Genomic DNA, 21,997 nt, shown 5'->3' on the forward strand with positions numbered 1-21,997 from the left:
TCTGGCTTTTTTCACTTAGCATAATGCCCTCAAGCTCCATCCATGTTGTCACAAATAGCAGGATTTCCTTCTTTCTCGTGGCTGCATAATATTCCATTATATGTATGTATGTGTGTATATTATATATATATATATATATACACACAATATATACGCACACTTACATATAAATATGATACACCATGTCTTTCTTTTTTTTCTTTTTTTATTATGTTCAGTTAGCCAGCATACAGTCCATCAGTTTTTGATGTAGTGTTCAACGATTCATTAGTTGTGTGTAATACCCAGTACTCAACACAACACGTGCCCTCCTTAATTCACTGTATCTTTCTTTATCCATTGGTGGGCACTTGGATTGTTTCCATATCTTTACCAGTATGAATAATGCTGCACTAACCATGGGAGTACAGATATTTCTTTGATGTCTTGTTTTCGTTTCCCCTGTATATATACCCAGAAGTAGAATTACTGGGTCACATGGTAATTCTATTTTTTTTAATGTTGTACTTATTTGTTTGTTTGTTTATTTATTTTTATGTAGGCTCCATCCCCACTGTGGAGCCCAACATGGGGCTTGAACTCACAACCCTGAGACTTAGACCTAAGCTGAGATCAAGAGTCAGGACGCTTAACGGTCTGAGCCACCCAGGTGCCTCTGGTAATTCTATTTTTAATTTTTGAGAAATCTCTATACTATTTCTCACAGTGGCTGCACCAATTTACATTCCCACCAGAGGTGTGCAAGCGTTCTCTTTCCTCTACTTTCTCACCAACACTTGTTATTTCTTACCTTTTTGACGACAGCATGCTAACTGGTGTGAGGTAATACCTCATTGTGGTTCTGATTTGCATTTCCCTGAGGATTAGTGATGTCGAGCACCTTTTCGTGTACCTGTTGGCCATCTGCATGTCCTTTTTGGAAAAATCTCTATTCAGTTCCTCTATTTTTTAATTGGATTGTTTGGGTTTTTTCTATTGAGTTGCATGGGTTATATTATTTTTAATCAACACTTCTAAATCAATCTGATTCATTCAATCACACTTTTATATCTAGTAGAACCAACTAGGTGCTGGGTTGAGCACCTGGCATTCAATGACATCTTTAATACTGACCCTTCTCTAGTCTTATAAAAATAGGAATAAAGCAATCTATTAATGTCCTTTTTTTTAACCATTCCCAGATTATAACCCTCAAGCTCACTTCCAAGAAGTTGCTACTGTTCTGAGTTTTTTATTTTAATTATTTCCTTGTTTTTCTCTACAGTCTTACCACCCCTGCGTGTGCATTCCTATAGACGATCACACTTTAATTAAAATGTTGGTAATTTTGTTGGTGGCCTCCTCGGGTTCTACTTACCAGATTTTACTTCAGGGAACTCAGCGCTTTGTTATTGGACAGCAGCCAGAATCTTTGTTAGAGATGGGCCAGGGTGGACGGACCCCGTTTGCCTTAAGCTAATCAACTTGTCTATTCCCCTGCTGATCCCAGAAGGGGGACGTGTCGCCTTCCTTTGTGTAGAGGGTATAAGGAGAGTATGAGGACTGGAACTGTTCTTGCCCAGCCAGCCCTCAACTGGAGAAGCCTAGACTTTCTGGGATGGGGTAGGACAGGTGTCAATGCCCTGTGTAAATCCTGAGCATAAAGTCCCATAATGCACAGCTCAGTGCATGGCTGCGAGAATCCCTGTCCTTACTGATAACATCTTGCTGTTAAGTCAGCTTTTTCTAAAGTAGAGATCTACCTCCAGACTCCCAATGAGCCAATAAAACATCTTCTTTTCTAAAGCCAGTTTGGGTTGGATTTCTGTTGGTTGTAGCCATCAGAATACTAACACACACATACACACACACACACACACACACACACACAATTTGAATGAAAAATTATGAAACATACACTCAAATAAAGCCAAATGAATGAAAAAAAATGTTAACATCATACAATTCATGACTCATGACAGTATTTAAAAGTCAGGAACCTACTGTATCAGAGCAACAACGGGGTCCATCGGGCCACCTGGGGCCCAGAGTCCCCATATGCCTTAGAATGTGGGGTTAGGGACATGCCTGGAGCCTCCTTTGGATAAGCTTTCTCTCCTTCCCAGGTGACAGCAACTATCAAGCAGTGTATTGGGTGAAGAGATTCATTTTGGGGGGTTTCTTTAAAAATACAGAGAGCATGTCTAAGGCCAACACTGGCCTCCTTCATCCTTAGGCGTCCCCCCACCCTGCCCCACACTCCACACTACGCTTCCCCTCATCACCGTCCAACGAGGACGCCCTCCATGAAGAGCCTGTATCACACCCCATAGCATGGTGCTTACCGGCACAGGGCAAGCAGCCAGGCTGCCTGGCTTTGAGGGTCAACTCCACCATCTAAAGACTATGTGACTTTACTTGTTTCTCTATAAAGTGGAAATAAAAAGAGTTTGAACCTAGTTCACAGGGTGGGTGAAATGCTTAGAACAGGGCCGGCCAAGTTACAAGCCCTCAAAAACTTGTCATGGACTATGGTAATTTGAGGGAGTTTGGAGAAGATCCCACCTCCAAGAGACAGCCATGTATGGCCCCAGGCTCAGGCCAGGCAGTACTGAGGACCCCTACCTTCCCTCTCCCTACTACAGCTACATTCCGCACCTCGGTCACCCTGACTCCCAACATTCCTGCCTTACTGGGCTCCTTTGTCTCCTCCTTCAGAGTGTTCACACACCCTGTTCCTTTTTGCCTGGCCAGTTCCTGCTCATCCTTTGGGTCTCAGCTTAAATAGCACTTCCTCAGAGGCCTGCCCAAGGCCCCATAGACCAAAGATGGTTCCAGCCTCTCCACAGTCCACACAAGCTGCTCTCCCCTTCCTGAGCATGTATCACACGTGGACTTCTGTGTTCAGGGTCCATCTTTCACAGTGGACTGTAACCCCACAAGGGCAGGAGCCATAGTTATCTCACATACTACTGAGTGTCCAAGGTTTTCTGACAGTGGATGGGAAATGTGAAGTTCCTAAAAAAGTCTCCTTATGACCGAGATCCCAGATTCCCAGATTATAGTTGTATGTAAGAACATGTGAGTGAAAGACAGTAAGTCTGCAAAACACATGAAAATCCAAGTATCTCTACCATATAACAATACACACATCCCTGAAAATGAACGAATAATGTCCCAAAGTAAGACAAATAACCAACAACCTTGTATTTTGCAAAATCACACACTAAAAAATAACAGGGCTTATGGAAAATATAGAGTTCGGGTGGAAGGCTCAAAACCCATTCAATTTTGTAACCAGAACACTGACAAAAGCAGTAAGAACACTGCAAATTACAAGCACAGATAAAACTGTTTCCTAGCAACTAATAGTACCATGCACAAAGAAGATGTTCAATAAACAGCTGTTAAGGGAAAGAGGAGGGAGAGAGGGAGAGCCAGGTCGTCTGCTTGGTTAGAGAGTTACTTGGGATCATGATTTTTAGAAGTTTTGCTTTTAGTTCTAAAGCACAGCAGTCACCAGCCCAAGTTCAAGCTCTGGAACAGGACAGCTTGGGTACAAATTCCAACTCTGCCATTTATTAGTTACATGACACCAGGCAAATCAGTTAAATGTATTCCAGTGTTCTCATCTGTAAAATTGGCATAAAATAGTGCTTACCTTATGTGCCAGGCACTGTGCCAGGTGTGAGATAGATATAGATATAGATAGACAGATACTCCCATTAACTCAAACAAGGGCCTAGACTAGCACTGGCACATAAGTGGTCTCGAAATATGTTAACTATTACTATTTTTATTTGGCACTGAACTAGCCACTTTATCACTTTAGGTTATCACATTCTGTCAACTCTTGCAACACGATGAATCAGGCTCCACTTGTCACCCACCCCTCCTATTTATGACATCTTGCAAGGTCTCTGCAGAAACAGGCGGCAACCACATCTGTTGGTTGATGACAACATTCAGCTCCAAAAGTTCCTTTGTAAATTTTCTGCAGGAAAGGCAGAAAGGATGCTATTTCTCAGTGTTTCCATTGGGTCATGACAATTGTTGGTCATAGCCATGGTCATTTATTAATACCAGTTACTGGTCGTTGGCTTTTATGGGATATTTTCCTTTTAAAAAATACCCATCTGGGAAACAAACTGAGGGCTTTAGAGGGGAGGGGGGTGGGGGATTGGGATAGGCCGTGATGGATATTAAGGAGGGCACATATTGCATGGTGCACTGGGTGTTATACCAAATAATTAATCATGGAACATTGCATCAGAAACTGGGGATGTACTGTATGGTGACTAATATAACAAAATAAAATTATAAAAAAATACCTATCTAGTAAGAACTCATACAGGTTACCAATATAATAAAAATTTCTCATACCAATAACCATAAGACATCTAGGAATAAACCTAGCCAGAGAGGCAAAGGATCTGTACTCAGAAAACTATAGAACACTCATGAAACAAATTAAGGAAGACACCAAGAAATGGAAAAACCTTCCACGTTCATGGATTGGAATGTCTATGATACCTAGAGCAATCTATACAATCAATGCAATCCCTATCAAAATACCATCAACTTTTTTCACAGAGCTGGAACAAATAATCCTAAAATTTGTATGGAACCAGAAAAGACCCTGAATAGCCAATGGAATGTTGAAAAAGAAAACCAAAGCTGGTGGCATCACAATGCCAGACTTCGAGCTATATTACAAAGCTATAATCATCAAGACAGTATGGTACTGTCACAGAAACAGACATATAGAACAATGGAACAGATTAGAGAACCCAGAAATGGACTCTCAACTCTATAATCAACTAATCTTCAACAAAACAGGAAAGAACAGTCAATGGAAAAAAGTCTCTTCAACAAAAGGTATTGGGAAAATCAGACACCCACATGTAGAAGAATGAAACTGGACCATTTCCTTACACCCTACACAAAAACAGACTCTAAATGGATGAAAGACCTAAATATGAGACAGGAATCCATCAAAATTCTAGAGAAGAACATAGGCAGCAACCTCTGCGACCTCAGCCATAGCAACAACTTATTAGACATATCTCCAAAGGCAAGGGAAACAAAGGCAAAAATGAACTATTGGGACTTCATCATGAAAAAAAGCTTTTGCACAGCAAAGAAACAGTGGACAAAATCAAAAGACGACAGACAGAATGGGAGAAGATATTTGCAAATGTCTTAGCAGATAAAAGGCTAGTATCCAAAATCTATAAAGAACTTACCAAACTTAACACCCAAAGAATGGATAATCCAATCAAGAAATGGGCAGAAGACATGAACAGACATTTCCCCAAAGAAGACAGGCAAATGGCCAACAGACACATGAAAAAATGCTCAATATCACTAGGCATCAGGGAAATACAAATCAAAACCACAATGAGATACCGCTTCACACTGGTCAGAATGACTAAAATTAACCACTCAGGAAACAACAGATGCTGGCGAGGATGTAGAGAAAGGGGAACCCTCTTACACTGGTGGGAATGCAAGCTGGAACAGCCACTCTAGAAAACAATATGGAGTATGGTGACTAACATAATATAATAAAAAATCATTAAAAAAAAAAAAAAAAAAGAAAACAATATGGAGATTCCTCAAAAAGTCAAAAATAAAGCTACCCTATGACCCAGTAATTGTACTACTGGGTATTTACCCCAAAGATACAAATGTAGTGATCCAAAGGGGCACCTGCACCCCAATGTTTATAGCAGCAATGTCCACAAGAGCCAAACTGTGGAAAGAGTCCAGATGTCCATTGACAGATGAATGGATAAAGAAGATGTGGTATATGCAATAGAATACTACTCAGCCATCAAAAAGAATGAAATCTTGCCATTTGCAATGATGTGGATGGAACTAGAGGGTATTATGCTAAGCAAAATAAGTCAATCAGAGAAAAACAAGTACCATATGATCTCACTCACGTGTGGAATTTAAGAAACAAAACAGAGGATCATAGAGGAAGGGAGGGGAATAAAACAAGACAAAATCAGAGATGGAGACAAACGAGACTCTTAATCATAGGAAACAAACTGAAGGTTGCTGGAAGGGAGGAGGGTGAGGGGACGGCGTAACTGGGTGATGGACATTAAGGAGAGCATGGGATGTTATGAGCACTGGGTATTATATAAGATGGATGAATCACTGAACTCTACCTCTGAAACTGAAAATACACTATATGTTAATTAATTGAATTTAAATAAGATTAAAAAATAAATGCATACAGTGAAAAAAATAAAATTTTTAACAAAGAATCATCTATGCCTTCCTAATTGTATATTCTTTACAGTATACTATGTATAGAGATATTGGATAATGATTTGTAGAATAAAAATACTGTATTTCATTAAAAAATAAAATAAAAATAAAACACTTTTTTCAAAAAAAATTTTTTAATTCCTCAGTGCTCTTTTTTTTTTTAAATATCCTTTAAGTTGAAGTACTCTGATATTTCTTTCATACTAAGAGGTGGGAATTATCTGGACCCCCACAACAGTTAAGAGAGAAGAAGCTGACTGAGTGCTTTGAGGTAGGAGAAATAGAGGTGAGAGTCCCAGGTGAAAATGCTGGGGGGCATGTTTATTTAAAGAACAGAGATGTTTGCTCTCTAATCCTGCAGACAGGAACTGTGAGCCCCACATTAGTCCAACCTGAGGGGAATGCTGGCCTCGCAAGTCATTCCTTCAACTGATATCACCTGCTTAACAGCCAACAGCGAAATCACTTTCCAAGTGTCCAATCACTGACTGTCTCCAGGCAACCACTGGGTAAACTGCTTTTTTAAACCAGTCTTTAAAAAAAAAAAAACTTGCTTCCTGTCAGGGCAGCAACAGAGTCTATTTTCTCTGCCATGGCAGAGTCCAAGTGCCAGTCAGGCAATTGTAGCTGGGCACAGGCTCCCTGAGAAACCTTTTGGGCTATGGGTAATGTGGCCATGGGGCTCCAGTGGGGAGCAGACTAAGGAGGAATGGGGACGATGACTACGTTCCAGTCCTTGGCCACAACAGCTCTGGGGTTTATCAAAGGAGGCAGATTCTACGCAACCATATATTCGTTACAATGATATATGACAATGTTGCTAACAGAGGTAGATACTAAATGCCAGGTTTGCACAGAGAAGTAGGGATTACTGGGCTTAGTGGAATCAGTCAGCTTCAGAGGCAGACATATTTATTCTCTGTCTGGGAAGGATCTGTCCCTGGAGAAATGGAGAAAGGACATTCCAGGGTCCCCCTACCTCAACAGCCATTCTCCCCTTTCTTCTAAGAATAGAACCCAGAGTACGACCTGAGGACACTGAAGCCTCCCCTGCAACCAGGAGTGGCCATGTTACTAAAAACCTGGACAATAAAACATAAACAGAAGCATCAGGAAGAATTTCCTAGAAGATGTCTTATGTAGTCTTCATTTTTTATTCCTCTATCCTACTTTCTGGAAAGATGATGTGATAATGAGTCTCCAGAAGCCATGTTGAACCATCCAGAAGGGGGTGTAGGGATGTTGGGTTCAAGTGCTGAAAAAAACCAAAGTCACAGACCTCCAGAGTTTACAACCTCTGGGGTCCCCAAATGGCACATAACTTTATTAGTTTATAAAGTCCCTTCTTTTAGAGGAGTCTGGGGCAAGTTCCCAAATTAGAGGACATCTACAGGTCATCACCCAGTCTTATACAAAATCACTCTGCTCACTCACTGAAAGGAAGGCAGGCTTCTTGCAAGCCTCTTACCTCAGAGTGGAGGACAGCTTCTATTGTATAAGAATTTTTTTTTAAAGATTTTATTTATTTATTTGACAGAGACAGAGATAGCCAGCAAGAGAGGGAACACAAGCAGGGGGAGTGGGAGAGGAAGAAGCAGGCTCATAGCGGAGGAGCGTGATGTGGGGCTCGATCCCATAATGCCGGGATCACTCCCTGAGCCGAAGGCAGACGCCCAACCGCTGTGCCACCCAGGTGCCCCCTATTGTATAAGAATTTTAATCCCAGGAGCACCTGGGTGGCTCAGTTGGTTAAGCGTCTGCCTTTGGCCCAGGTCCTGGGATCGAGTCCCGCATCGGGCTCCCTGCTCAGTGGGGAGTCTCTTTCTCCCTATCCCTCTCCCTCTGCTGCTCCCCCTGCTTGTGCTCTCTCTCTCTCTGTCAAATTCATAACTAAAATCTTAAAAAAAAAAAAGAAGAAGAAGAAGAATTTTAATCCCAGAGTCCAGGCTCAAAAAATAAATCCCAACATTCTCTCTGCCATTTCTCATTCAAGAGGAGGTCTTGATTTATCTGTGCCTGGGTCCTAAGAGGTGTCGTGGATCATCATACAAACCCTACTCTGAGTGGCTTGCAAGAATATTCGATAACTTCTGAATCAGCCCCCCTTCCCCGGCCCCTCCCCTCCACATACACACACCTTCAATACATCTGGAGAATTTTAACAGTGCTCCTATTCTACCTTTTTTCAAAGCATAGTCACAGTAAAAACATGTGTTGTATGTACATGCAAGCCCTTGTCTCAATACATCTGCATCCATCTAATTCTCCTGCTCAGCACCCTCCAATGGTCTTAGCTTAAACACTACTTTCACTGAGTCCTTGTCTGCCTCAAGTATTTTTTTCTTAAGCCCCCCATTCTTTGTCTTCATAGTCCTTATCCCAATTTGTCATTGTGTACTGTAGTTTAAACTCCCACACATGTACACACACAACATTGTGCATTTCGTGTGGATGGGAATTAGGTTTCTGTTGTCCACCATCTAACCCTGGTTGTTAGCACTATGCCTGGCACATTGTTGGGGCTTAGTAGCTACTTCTCAGGAAACAAATTTTTTAATTTGTTTAAAACACATTCACACATTAATGTTTATTTTCACTGTATGCTTATTTTTAGTGTTTACACTGAAGTAAACTTACAAATGCGTGTTAGCCAAGTGTCCCAAGTATTATTTTTGTATTTAAACCATTTGGCTCAGCCTATCCTAACCCTCATTCAGTTTCCCAGTATATGAAGATAATGGTTTAAATATCATTCTTTTTAAATGTTTACCAGCACAATAAATAAATGTGTACTCAGCACAATAAATAAAACTTCAATCCTTTGGTAAGAAAAATAAGGCTGAGGATTTTTTTGTAACAGTATTGGGTCATGGAAATAAAAATGCCACAAGCCTTTGCCCTTGACATTTACTTAAAAAAAAAAACAAGTGCAGGTCTATTCTTACATAGCCTCCTAATGGGCTATTTAGGGATAGATGGGTGGGGTAGGTCTCTAAATTCTATGGTTGACCAGGTGGCCAAGCTGCATCCTGTATGAGCTACAGCATGATAACTGTCACAGGCAGAATGCAGAGCAGTAGAAACATGCAGCCTTCTCAGCCTAACCAATGCTTTGTTCTTAAGGTCCCATCATAGATTTAAGGATGCAGTTTTGCTGATAATATAAGTTTAGTGGGAAAAGATATACACCAAGATATTCCTTAGATGCCCGTCGCATGACTACGTCACCTCATTTTTCCCCTATGTTAAAGGTAATTCCCTGAGATACGACAGCCACCCCATCAGGGTTAGCTTCATGAGGAGATCTCTTTGGGAGTGTTGTTTTCAACACTGCAAACATGGAATTTTACCACAGCAGAACTGAACTCCATGACATCATTCTTCCTTGCAGAGAGAGAGAGAGAGAACGTCTCATGTCCAGGCAGAAGTCTTTCCAATATTTTGTCATTTTTTTTCAGGACTATTTTTTTTTTTCCTGTATCATCTAGTAACCCTCTAATTTAGACAATTTTTATATTTCTCAATCACTTAAAAACAAAATTCTTTTATCCCTTCCTTTCCTCATTTGACTGCACTGAAGTCATCCTTTTTCCCCACCCAACCCTCCACCCCAAAAAGATCATATCTGACACCTTTCTTTTACTTCAAATGTAAACACCCGCACATCCTTAGGAACAAATGAGGGGAAATATTATAAAATTGTTTTGCACATTTTTCTGAACCACAGAAGAGTAAACTGGGCTTAAAAAGAAAATCTAGGGGTGCATGGGTGGCTCCATCAGTTAAGTGACTGACTCTTGGTTCCGGCTCAGGTCATGATCTCGAGGTCGTGGGATCAAGCCCTGTGCCAGGCTCTGCACTCAGCGGGGAGTATGCTTCAGATTCTCTCTCGCTCTCATAAATAAATTAAATATTTTTTTAAAAAAAGAAAGAAAATCTAGTTCCAGTGAGAGTAGTTTAGTCAAAGATCAACTAGTGATACATGATTCAGTCCTCAACCGTGAAAATAAAGGCTGAAATGATCAAGGTTAGACTGGAAGGTTGGTGACGGGGATGCCGAGCACAAGCCAAGATTCCCAGAAGTCACAGAGCTGCTTTGTTCTGACCCTTCAGTTCTTTAGGATGGGACCTGGATACCTGCAGGAGAGGCTGCCCATCTTCTCTCTTGGAAGGACCTGCCTCTTGGCTGAACTCAACAACAAAACTGTTCCCAGGTGAGATCTTGGCCAGAGGGGAGCAGTCTCAGATGAAGGTGAGCGGGCTGTGCTAAAGGCCTCAGATGCGCCAACAGCGCTTAAACCCATCAGCAGAGAAGAGACACCCCTCTGCACCCAGATTTGAAAGAGACAAGCCACGGGGAATGGTCTAGGGACCCACAGCTTCCGAAATCCACAACCTGCCCCACGTACAGGGGAAGCAGGCCGAGGAATGGGAGGCCTCTGCAGGGAGAGAAACAGGAAGCTCAGTCCTTCCCGGAGTTTCTACACCTGGTCCTAATGTGGGAAGCAGTGAAGGGATCAGATAACAAGGGCTACCAAGTCAGACAGCCTGGATTTAAATCCTGACTCTCGTAAGTACTCACTGACTGGGTGACGGGTTTCCTAATCCTGAAAGCCCCAATTTCCTCAACTACAGATTCTGGATATCTAACGATGTATACATTCATAAAAGTTAAGAAATGGTGCTTTAATTAAGTCCTACTTCTGCCACTCACTTGAAAGTTTGGGCGAGATACTTAATCTCTCAGGGCCTCAATTTTCTCACCAGTAAATGAGGATAATAGTAGTACTGACTTATAAGGGATTCATTCAGATGTAGACTTCTTAGCCCAGTGCCTGGCACACAGTAAGCACTCAATTAATACTGGCTTTTACCATCATGAGCATCAGTTTCTTTACCATCGTTATCATTACCATGTTACTCCTATCACTCTTAAATTTCAGAATGGTTCAAAGCAGAAAGAGAAGCTGCCAGGCCAACTTCCAGGAGCTGCCTGGTCCTACCTAGCACTGACTGCCACCCACGGAATCACGGCCAGATGTCTGCATCATGGCTCCATTGTCATGCCCCAGCGGAGAGCAGAGGGCCAAGAGATCCAGTTGCTGGGAACCCATGCCCCACGCTGCCCCTTATCGGTGGCCAGCGCTCACTCTCGCATTTGGAGCTCGCCCGATGCAAACTCGGTTTCCACGGAGATGCTGGGGCAAGAAGTGCCAGCTCCCCCTCCCGTTCCACTTCCCTTTTCCCCAAATCTGTGGGACCTCACTGTTCTCCTACCACGTGACCGCATTGTGTCATAGCAGCTCTTGTATACAAACAGGCCAGATTATGTAAACGTCCTTGTGAGAAAGATGTTGCCTCCTCTAATTTCCATATCTATTCAGACTACTACTCCTTTCTTGGTCTAGCCAGAAAAGGTTTTCCTCCTCTTCCTCAGCTCCCCATGCAATGCTGGAGAAGCACATGACAAGTTACATTCCCACTGTAGTGAAAAGAGGTAAGAATCATCAAGTCCCCACAGGGGTGGAGAATTTGAATGACTATATAACGTACAGCATGTTCACTAGTCATGACATTGCAAATATCAGATGTTACCCGCCACTAAATGCTAGGTTCTCTCAAAGACTACTCATAAATTTTCCCTGTTGCCAAACAATACAACATCGTTCAGTCTCGGAGCTCTACGGTACCCTCGGTGCTTTTAATCTTCAAAATCAGGTCCCAGTTGAATAAGAAAACAATTCTATATGGGCAGGGAGAAATGACCCAAAATGATGAACTGATCCCTTCCGGCACGAGTTCCCACTCATGTGAAATATGGATTAGGTCACAAATAAGATTATATTCAGCACCAAGCCCCACAGGCATGCCATGATTAAAGTTAAAGGAGTCCAGAGACTTCTCAAGTTGAGAAGCTGAGTTGGGTTGAAATTTCCAACCCCTCCCCAAAGGCCTGGCAACCTGTTCCAAATCACAACTGAAACCAAGTTGAAGGGACATCTGTTTCTCCAGAAAGTGTTTGGCACTGCAGAGAAGAACTACAGATTAGAACAGATAAATATTGTTGTGGGCAGAGAGGCAAAGGGGGGGTGGGCGGTGGTTACCAAGAAAATTAGAATCATCTACCCACTAACTCCTGTAACTCAATTAGATATCATCAACGGAAAAAGAAAAAAGGAAAGAAAGGAAGCGAAGAAGGAGGAAGGGAAATAAAGGGCAGAATTATTCTTTTTCCTAGCAAGAGCAGATACAACTTTAGTGAACAAAACACTGCTACATTTGAGATGAATACTCAGACAGCCACTATTTGTACAATGACTTAATGCTGGATCGTCCACGAGAGGAGAGGCATTGACCACTCTGCTTGGAGTTCTGTAACAAAGACCCTGCATTAAACACAAATATTCGACATAATACTGAGGAATCATTTTCTAAGCCTTAATGGAATGGACCACCAGGATCACTTTATGGTAGATATTACTGGTTTTGCTCTGATCCCTGAATCTCTTTTAATGCAAGGTAACATAGCATCTACTTAACTTCTAGGCCAGGTATCCGAAGCTCATAAAGTAAGAAAATGGAATGAGATCAGTAGGTAATTGAATTATATTTTTTTACAGTTAGAAACTTAAGGTTCTGAAGATCTTCTTCCAAAACAGCTGTAGGAACAACAGTAATAATGGCAATCACAGGAGTGTTAATGATGATAGCGGTGATGGTGGTAAGAACAGCAGTATTATTAATGGTAATAACACCAACCATTACTCAGAACAACCAGCACTCCCTGAATACTGGGTACTCTTCTGAGCATTTACAATATACTAATTTAACTCCCACAGCACTCCTAGAGGTAGGTAAGCTATTCTTGGTGCCCCTGTTTTACAGATGCTTTAACAATATCTTTGTGATTTTTGTTGTGGTTAACGACTAGAGCTAGCTTTCAAAGAAAACAATTTAGAACCAAAAGGGGAGGAAACGCAGCCTGGCCAAGGTCACACAGCTAGAAGGCAGCAGACCCAGGATTCAAACCCAGGCCGCCCCACTCCAAAGTCTGACCTCTTAATCCCTGTGCTGTCCTTATTGCCTCTTTGTTTAGAAAGACCTTCTAGAAAAGGAATGTGGAAGGAAGCTAGGCCCCTGACTGCTGGTGGCCACAATTAATACTGGAAGTTTGCTGTTTCCTTTAGGAGTCTCCTAAACCCACATTAAGACCTGCAGCTTCTGCAGCTACATTTAAAAAAAAAAGAAAAAAAATAGCACTGTGTTCCTGAGCTGTTCCCACATGGTCTGTGACCTCCATTAGGGCTCTCACCTTTGCCAGCTAAGGCAGAAGCTGGGGGTGGGCTGAGGTGGGAGCATCAGTTCCCAGGCCACCATTTCCTGCCAGTCACACCGCCCTCCAACTGCCAAGGCTGAGAAATTCCTCACTACCAAGTGATCTCATGAAGCTTGTTCCTTGAGCCTTTCTTAAGAATGAATCTTTTCTGGCCAACACATGACTCAAGGAAGACCAAGGGCTGAGGAGGAAAGACAAGCTGCAAAGTTTGTTTATTAACCTGCTGCACCCAAGGGAACATTTTTCTGAAAGGGTGAAATTCCGGACTACTTAAAGGGGGGGCAGGGGGAGCCTGTGGGAAATTTAATCACCGACGAAACAAAAGTGAAAAACAAAGCCCTTCCAATGAGGATGTTGCCGAAGACAATGGGGCCCCTAAAGGAGATGCAATGTCTCGAGATAACAATCCACCCAGGAATTCAGCTCGCTCTAAGTACTACATTATTGCTATATTAGCCCAGGAATCTTTGTTCACAGGGCCACTGCGCGCAAAACCATCTGTTACAGCTCCCGGGTTCCCCCGGTTTGCAGACGCGGCATTTACATTTCAAGAGGAACCTCCGGGAAGGAAAAAGGGAGGTCACTATCTCTCCTGGGAGCAAATTACCTTTTTCTACAGCCTGGGAGGGGAAGCTCTCCTTTCCCAGAAACCGAACTCCGCAATTGAAAGGAGATAGGCCGCTTCAATAATGCACGCGCAGAGCAGAGCGCCAAGGCTGCCTAGTCCTAAAGCCACGCACGCCCCCACGGTTTTCGCATTCTCAAATGGGCATACCCGCAAGGTATCACGAATAATGCCAGACTGTCTAGAGGGCCTAAGGCGGGCTCTACTTTCTTAAGGAAGACCTTCTTCTTCTTCTACTTTTTTTTTTTTTAAACCAGTGGTACCAGGACAAAAGCTGATGTCCTGTACCACATAATATCTAGCCTAATACATACCACTACTTAGAAATAGGCTGTGGTCCTCTGGGCTGAAGGAGATGTTTTAGATCTTGATCTAGGTATGGGCTGTAATTGTACATATGCATATGGGAGCATTCATGGAGATATGCACTAAAATTGGTGCACTTTCCTACATCTAATTTATACCACAAGGCAGTTTCTAAGTAGACTATATATCAATGTTACAATTAAAGATATTGAGGATAAACCACTTGCCTTCAAGAATTGCAAGATTGCCGGGCTCTGATACTATCCACACCCAAAATCTCACCTCCCTACTATCTCACCTACTATCCACATCCAAAATCTCTTCTGAGAGTTTTAAAGTTCAAGAAGATGAAAAATACAGCTCTCCAACTCTCAACTAAGCCAGTGAATACAAATGTCTCCTGTGTGTCCCTGTGAGCCCAAGTATGAAGCACAGAGAGCACCTGTCACACCCCAAGCCTTTCCGGCCACATATCGAAAATAATAAGCCGAGGTCTTTTTCTCAACTGGCCATGAGCCATCAAATTATGAGAGATATGATTGGGGCTTTTATCAACAGAGTTGAGTTCTTCTGTTTCTTTAACCCTATTTTTATAATAGATATTTCTAAACTCTGCCTGACACTCTTGCTTGGAGCAGGTTAACCCTGGAAGGGGCAGGCCTCTTGCTGGAGCATTAGGGCACCAGTACGTGCGGGTGGTTTCTGCAGGCAGCTGGGCAGGTTCAAATCTGTTCCATCGTAGCTCTGTTACCCCAGCAGCATCTTAAGAACAGGGGGGATGTCACCAAGTGACAGCCTGAGTACTAACAGGCTTCACCATTGCCGGGCCAATGACTTAGCGGTACATTTCTTCCTCTGAACTATCGGCAAGGAGGGCTGCCTGTCCCCGAGGAAAGGGTCAAATTCGCCTTCCGCTAGGCCTCCAGAAAGGCCGTCCAGCAAAACAGAGGCACACTGCACGGATCACGGGGGGTCACCTTTCCCCCCTCGCGCCCTCCAAGCGTCCTGATTCCCGGCAGACGCGTCATTTGGGGAGCGCAGGGCCACCAAGCTGCATCTACAGATAGACATCGAGAATCAGGATCACCCAGCGAGCGCTTCCTGGACTGAGCCGAGAGCTCCAGTGATTTCCCTGGCCTGCCACCGAGTCATTTAAGAAGTGAAATATGCCAGCGGGGCCGGGGACCCGGCACCTGGGAGCCCACCCCGCCGCCTCTGGTATGGAGTGGGGGCTGCCAATGGCTGGGCAGCGTCTATGCGGATGGCGCGCTCGCAGGTGGGTCTTGCAGGCTCCCCGGCCCTGTGCGCTGGGCCAGCCTCACACACCTGACCCGCTGCCAGGAATACAGCCAGACGCGCTGGTGGGTACGCGCTTCCGTGGAGACACTGCCAACTCCGCTCGGGAGGAGCTTGGGGTGGGGGGTGTCAAGAGGAGGAAGGTAAGACTGGGAGCAGGACCCCCCGAAATGCGGCGTCCACAGCACTCTGGGTCTCGCGCTTCCTGCGCCTTTGCGGCGCTTCTGCGGGCACTGCGCTTCCCTTGGCCCCGCGTGGAAGCGGCGGGAGCTGAGATTTGCGCGGCTGGCGGGCAGGAGGGATGCAGGCGCAGGGGACCGCTTCCTGCCCCCCAGGCGCACAGCTAGACTGCGGCGTCCCTTCTTCACTCCCACCCCCGCCCGAGACCCGCGCCAGGGCTCCGGGGCATCGCTGCTCTCCAGAGGCCCGGGCGGGTGACTCGGAGCGGCTGGCAAAAGAAAGTGGGGGGGAGGTGAGGCTGGACCTGTCGTCTGTGTGTGCGGGTCGGCGGTTTTGGGCGCCCCTGCAAGGCCTCCCGCCAGCCGGGGGCACCTACCTCGATCCACTTCTGCGCCTCAGAAAAAGCAGGCTCGGGGGGCGGCTCCGGCTGCAGAGGCTGAAGAGCTTCCAGACCCAGAGCGGGACAAGCCATTTGCGAAGCCCCGCGTGCACTCGAGCGCTGGGCCGCCGGGATGAGGACGGCCGCCGCCGCCGCAGCCGCCGCAGGAGCGCGCTCCCCGCCCCTTCCCGCCCGCCCGCTCTCTCTCCCCTCCTTCGCCCGCCCCGCCCCCGCCCCGCGCAGGTCCCGGAGGAGAGAGGCGCGCAGCCGGAGGACGCCGCGGCTGCTGTTCCCTGCGCCGCCGGGTCTCCGCCGCGCCCCGAGTCCCCGGCGGGAGCGAGCGCGGAGGCGCCGGGAGCTCCCTCTCTCCCCACCTTCTCTGGCCGCTCCGCCCCCCCCCGGGGGGAGGGTGTCAGCTACCGACTAAAAATAACCGCGAGTGAGCACTGGGTGTCTCCCTCCCTGCCCGCAACGCGGCCTGGAGAGGGACTCGGCCAGCCGCCCCGCACGTCCCCGCGCCGGGCCCGCTGCGGACAGTCCCGCGGGTCGGGCGGTACCTGGGAGACGCGCGCCCACCGCGGCGTACACGTCCCCGGGGGAGCCGGCGGGGCGACAGCGGGGCGGGAGCACGCGCGGGCAGTGGCCTAGACGCACCTGCCGCCCCTCCCGGCCGCACAAGTGGGGGCAAGAGGTGCGGCCCTCGGTGCCGGCGCCAGGCAGTGTTCAGTCACCTGATCCTTTGGTAAGAAAAAAAGAAAAACCACCCTTTAAGGCTTTTTCTCTTCAACCCAGTCTTTTGATTCATTCAACCCATATTAACTGTGCGCCTGCTACGTATCAGGCACTGAGGTTGGCGCGGGGGACCCAGAGATGAAAAAAGAAAGAAAAATAGAAAACTCCAGAGTCTATGCCCTCAAGATAACTACATTCTAGAAAGAATGACAGGGGCCGGCAGACAATAAACATGTAAAACAAAAGGTAATTGTGGAGAACCATGTATGTTAAAAAGATAAAAGAGAAGATAAACTATGACCCGGGAAGAGAGAGTGTTAGCTAACTTCCGATTACCTCTCCACCCTTCTGGGAGGCTGATCTGACCTGTGTGTCCGGGCTCTCGGTGAATGGTGAATGCGAAGGAGGCGGGATGTGAGGGGGAACGGAGGAAAGGGAGGTGGGGTATTTATGCAGCCCCTTTACTGCAGAAGTCTAGCAGATTGGCTGCACCAATCCCCTGAGGACTACAGCTCTGTCTGAGGCCTGCCCTTGGGATCTCTGAAGTTCCCAGTCTCCTCTTGTCCCACCCTCTTGCCCCAGGCCGGGTGGTGGTCTAGGCCTCCCCATCTTATTGTGGTTTCCCCACCCTGCCCACTCCCTCCTAATTGTGTCCTAATGAACTCTCAGCCACTTTACTTGCCTTCTGTTTTGCTCGGGAGCCCAATTTGATGATCATGGAAGGTTTGTCTGACAAGGTTAGGTGATGAGATGACGTGAATGGGAGAGACCTTAACCTCGCAGCAATCTGGGGAAATATTTCCAGATGTGTACAAAGGCCTTGAGGTAGGAATGAGCTTGGTGGGGGTCAAGGAACCCACAGAAGGCTACCATGACTGGAGTGTGGTGAGGAAGGAACCGGGTGGGAATGACAACATGGGAGAGGCCTCAGGCTAGGCCAGTCCTGAAGCGGGGAAGGGCTCACGGGCAGGCCACGGCCTGGGTTTACTGCGTGGGCATCCACTGGTGAGCCCAGGGCTGGTACCTAAGAACTCAGTACTCTCAGCTAACCTAAAGCAAATGGATTCACATTTTAGAATGGCTGATGACAGGGCAGGAAGTCTGTGGGTGCCTCAGCGCCTAAGTCTCTGTTCCCTGTTCAGAGTCCAAGTTTAGCTTTTGCCCAATTCTGCTGCTTTAATAGGGGAACAGAACAAAAAGCAGGCCTGAAATTCCACCATTACCAGCTTTGGAGACAGACAGCTTTCAGTTTATTTACTTTTAAAACACTTATATGGCACTTGGAATGTGCCAGGCACTGTTCTAAGTGCCTTACAAATAATTGACTAACTCATTCCCTATTCCAACCTGGTAACAGACTATTATCAACCCTGTAAGGAGCTAGAAGAAAGAAGGGGGAGGAGGGTCCCCACGGCTGGTGAGCACTGAAGCCCGGATTCAAGCCCAGACAGCCTGGAGCCAGATCTGCCCTTAACCACGCACCACGCTGCCTTGCCAACCCCGGTCCAGACGCTGCCACTTACAATGTGTGCCTCAGTTTCCTCATCTCAAATGAGGTTGAGATGGCAACTTTTCAGCAGAATCACTGTGAGGAGAAAACAGGATTTCTGAATGGGAAAGGACCCAAGTTGGGGCTGGCGGATAGAAAGTGCTCAGTATCACCCAGCCGAGCATCCCATCCCTCCTGCTTTCCAGAAAGTAGGAAGGGGAGAAATTACAAAGAAGAGTAAAGAAGACAAGCTGAGGAAAAGGGCTAATGAAATATTGTCGGAGGATGACCTTGTCTCCACAAAGAAACATGGCAAAGTAAATAATTCACAAACAGATTCCAGCACACTAACGGAAGACGCCACTTTGGGCAGGTTCCCCTGCGCGAGCAGCTAGGAAGAGGGGAAGCCGGCTGACCCAAAGGTTTGCAAATGATTTCATGAAGGTGACATCTAAATCTGTAAAATAGCTGCTACCGAAACTGGCATTCAAACTAAAACATTTTTTTCTTTCAGTGAAAATACTTTTCAAGTCGTTTAAGGTTTATAATCACAAAATAACACCTACTTTTCCTAGACTCTATTACCAATAAGAAATTCACATTAGATTACCAAAGACCCAAAGACTTAAAACCATAATGGAGGTCAAACCTAGTGCCATTATCAAGAATATTTACAAATTTTTGTTAAGCGCCCGCTTTGTGTAAGAGACGGTGCCAGCACCAGAGGAATCCACAAAGGGACAAGACTTTTTCCTTTAGGAGCTAATGATTTTGCTAGTGGCACAACATTTTCATTTCTGTATAACGTAATTTTCAAATATAAAAGTAATATACGTCCATTGGAGGAAATTTGAGAAACTATAATGAAGAAGCCAAATCGAGAACAAACACCACGATTTAAAGATCATCACTATTTGGAGGGTATGGAGCAACATTTGGGTTGGAAAAAAATAACCATAACACAAGGTGCTCTATGATAAATGCCAAATGAAGGATATAGTGTATTCAAGGAGCATGGATTTGTTTAGTGACAGATTTATGGAGATATCATTCACATACTGTTTTTTAGTATTCTCACTGAGTTGTGCAACAATCACCACAATTAATGTTGGAACGTTTTGATTTCTCCAAAAAGACACCCCATAGTCTTTAGCTGTCATCCCCCAAACTTCCCATGCCCCTGCACCCTCGCCAATACTAATCTCCTTTCTGTCATTATAAATTTGCCCCTTCTGGGCATTTCATATAAATGGGATCATACAGTATGTGGTCCTTTGTGTATTGTTTCTCTCACTTAGCATAATGTTTTCAAGGTTCATCCTTGTGGCTGCATGTATCAGTACTTTATTCCTTTCTATGGGCAAATAATATGCCATTGTATGGGTATCCCGCGTTTTGTATATCCATTCGTCATTTGATAGACATTTGGGTGGTTTTCACTTTTCAGTTATTATGAACAATACTGCAATAAGCATTCCTGTACAAGTTTTTGTGTGGACCCATGTTTTCATTTGCCTTGGTAAATGCCAAGTGGAATCACTAGGTCATACAATAATTCTATATTTAACCTTTGATAAACTACCAGACCATTTTTCCAAAATGGCTGGACCATTTTAACATTCCCGCCAGCAGGGTAGAAGGGTTCCAATCTCTCCACCTCCTTTTTAACACTTGATATTTTCTGATTTTTTGATTATAGCTATCTTAGTGGATGTGAAGTGGTATCTCATTGTGGTTTTAATTTGTATTTCCTTGGCAACTAATGATGTTGAGCTTCTTTTCATGTACAATTGGCCGTTTGCACATTTTCTTGGGAGAAATGTTTATTCATATCTTTGTTCATCTTTTAATCGAGTCATTTCTCTTTTTATCATTGAGTTATAAGAGTTCTTTATATATTCTAGATGGGAGTTCCTTATCAGATATATAATTTGCAAATGTTTTCTTCCATTCTGTGTGTTGACTTTTCACTTTTTTGATGTTGTCCTTTGAAGCAGAAAAGCTTTTAATTTTGATGGAGTCCAAGATATCTATTTTTTTCTTTTGTTGCTTGTGCTTTGGGTGTCATAGCTAGGAAAGAATTGCCTCATCCAAGGTCATGAAGATTGATGCCTATGTTTCTTCTAACAGTCTTACAGTTGTCAAGCTTACGTTTTGATCTTTAGTCCATTTTTAGTTTTGTTTTTTTGTTTTTGTTTTTGTTTGTTTGTTTATTTTTGGTAAAAGCATGGGTTTTGAGGTCACACAAACCGGGCGTGATAGTCTGGGTCTTCTGAGAAGGAGTCACCAAGATGGAGTTAAACGCGCAAGGATTTTATCAGGGGCATGACTTTGAGAGAAAATGCTGGGGAAGCAGTCAGAGCACAATGCAAGTCTGACCTCAAGTGAAGAGAGGGAGGGAAGGTCAGGCGCAGTGTCATCTCAGGCTGCGTTTCACTCCAAGGAAGGTTTGGCGAGGAGGTCTGTGAGCCAGTCTGCCGCCAGAGGAGTCCCGGGTCTTCCAGGAAAAGCCTGCCCTAGGATCCCTGCCGTATTTAGTAACTGGCTGCGAGCAGCCCAGGGGAAACAGGACTCAATGCAGACATGGCAATGGACTTCAGAGCACGGCAGCTGGGGCCGCTGGTCAGTTAAGCTCCCTGAGGGCACATTTTACAGTTGCCACGCTCAAGTTTGAATCCAGCCCTGTCACTCATTATGTTACATGAGTGAAATGTTATTTAGCCTTTCTGGGTTTGCTGTTTTATTGATAAAGCATCTGCTTCCTTCCCTGCTACTTAGAAATTAATGGATAATAATAACTCGATGACATCGTGTATGAAAATATGTATATCTATTAATATAGAAAATGAGGTAAATCAATTGGATAAAGATTAACTCTAAATTTCATGGTGTAAAATAGTTTGGAGACTAATGGTTGATGGTAAGTAAGGGTACCAAATTTCTCATTCTCCAAAGTCTGACTTAAATGTCACCTTTCTGGCCACTTCCTTAGCAACCAAATCAAAATTAATCACCTCTTTTTCTATGTTCCCATAATGTGGTGGGTTCTTCACACAGCAAAATAAGTATGAGAATCTTTAAGGAGTGTTTTGAAAAATACTCTCATATTGTCATTGCTTTGATTTTTAAAGCCATTTAAAAAGAACATGACTTTCCTTTGCTGCACAGAAGCTTTTTATATGTTGGCTAACTGAACATAATAATAATTAAAGAAAGAATGGGAATAACAATTTCAATTTCCCAGACTATGACTGACTGAATAACTTTCCTGCTACAAAACTCCTATAAAGGCCACACAAAATAAATAAAATATTCTTTACATGAAGAGGCGAGCTCAAAAGAGATTAACAGAGATTCCCCAGGAGGCAAAATGGAAAGGAAAGATAAATCTAG

The 21,997-nt window shown here is 44.6% G+C and overlaps 1 protein-coding gene across 1 annotated transcript in view; it reads right to left on the minus strand.

Annotated features, from left to right (window-relative positions):
* LIMCH1 (LIM and calponin homology domains 1) overlaps nucleotides 1–16,500 on the minus strand; it is a 320,132-nt gene extending 303,632 nt beyond the window's left edge. The window contains 1 exon segment of the mRNA XM_040625079.1: nucleotides 16,381–16,500. Coding sequence (XP_040481013.1) covers nucleotides 16,381–16,476 — 96 coding nt within the window. The 5' untranslated portion in view covers nucleotides 16,477–16,500.
* Nucleotides 16,501–21,997: the final 5,497 nt, after the last annotated feature.

Source organism: Ursus maritimus, unplaced genomic scaffold (assembly GCF_017311325.1).
Source record: "Ursus maritimus isolate PB19 unplaced genomic scaffold, ASM1731132v1 scaffold_8, whole genome shotgun sequence".
NCBI classification, from domain to species: Eukaryota; Metazoa; Chordata; class Mammalia; order Carnivora; family Ursidae; genus Ursus; species Ursus maritimus.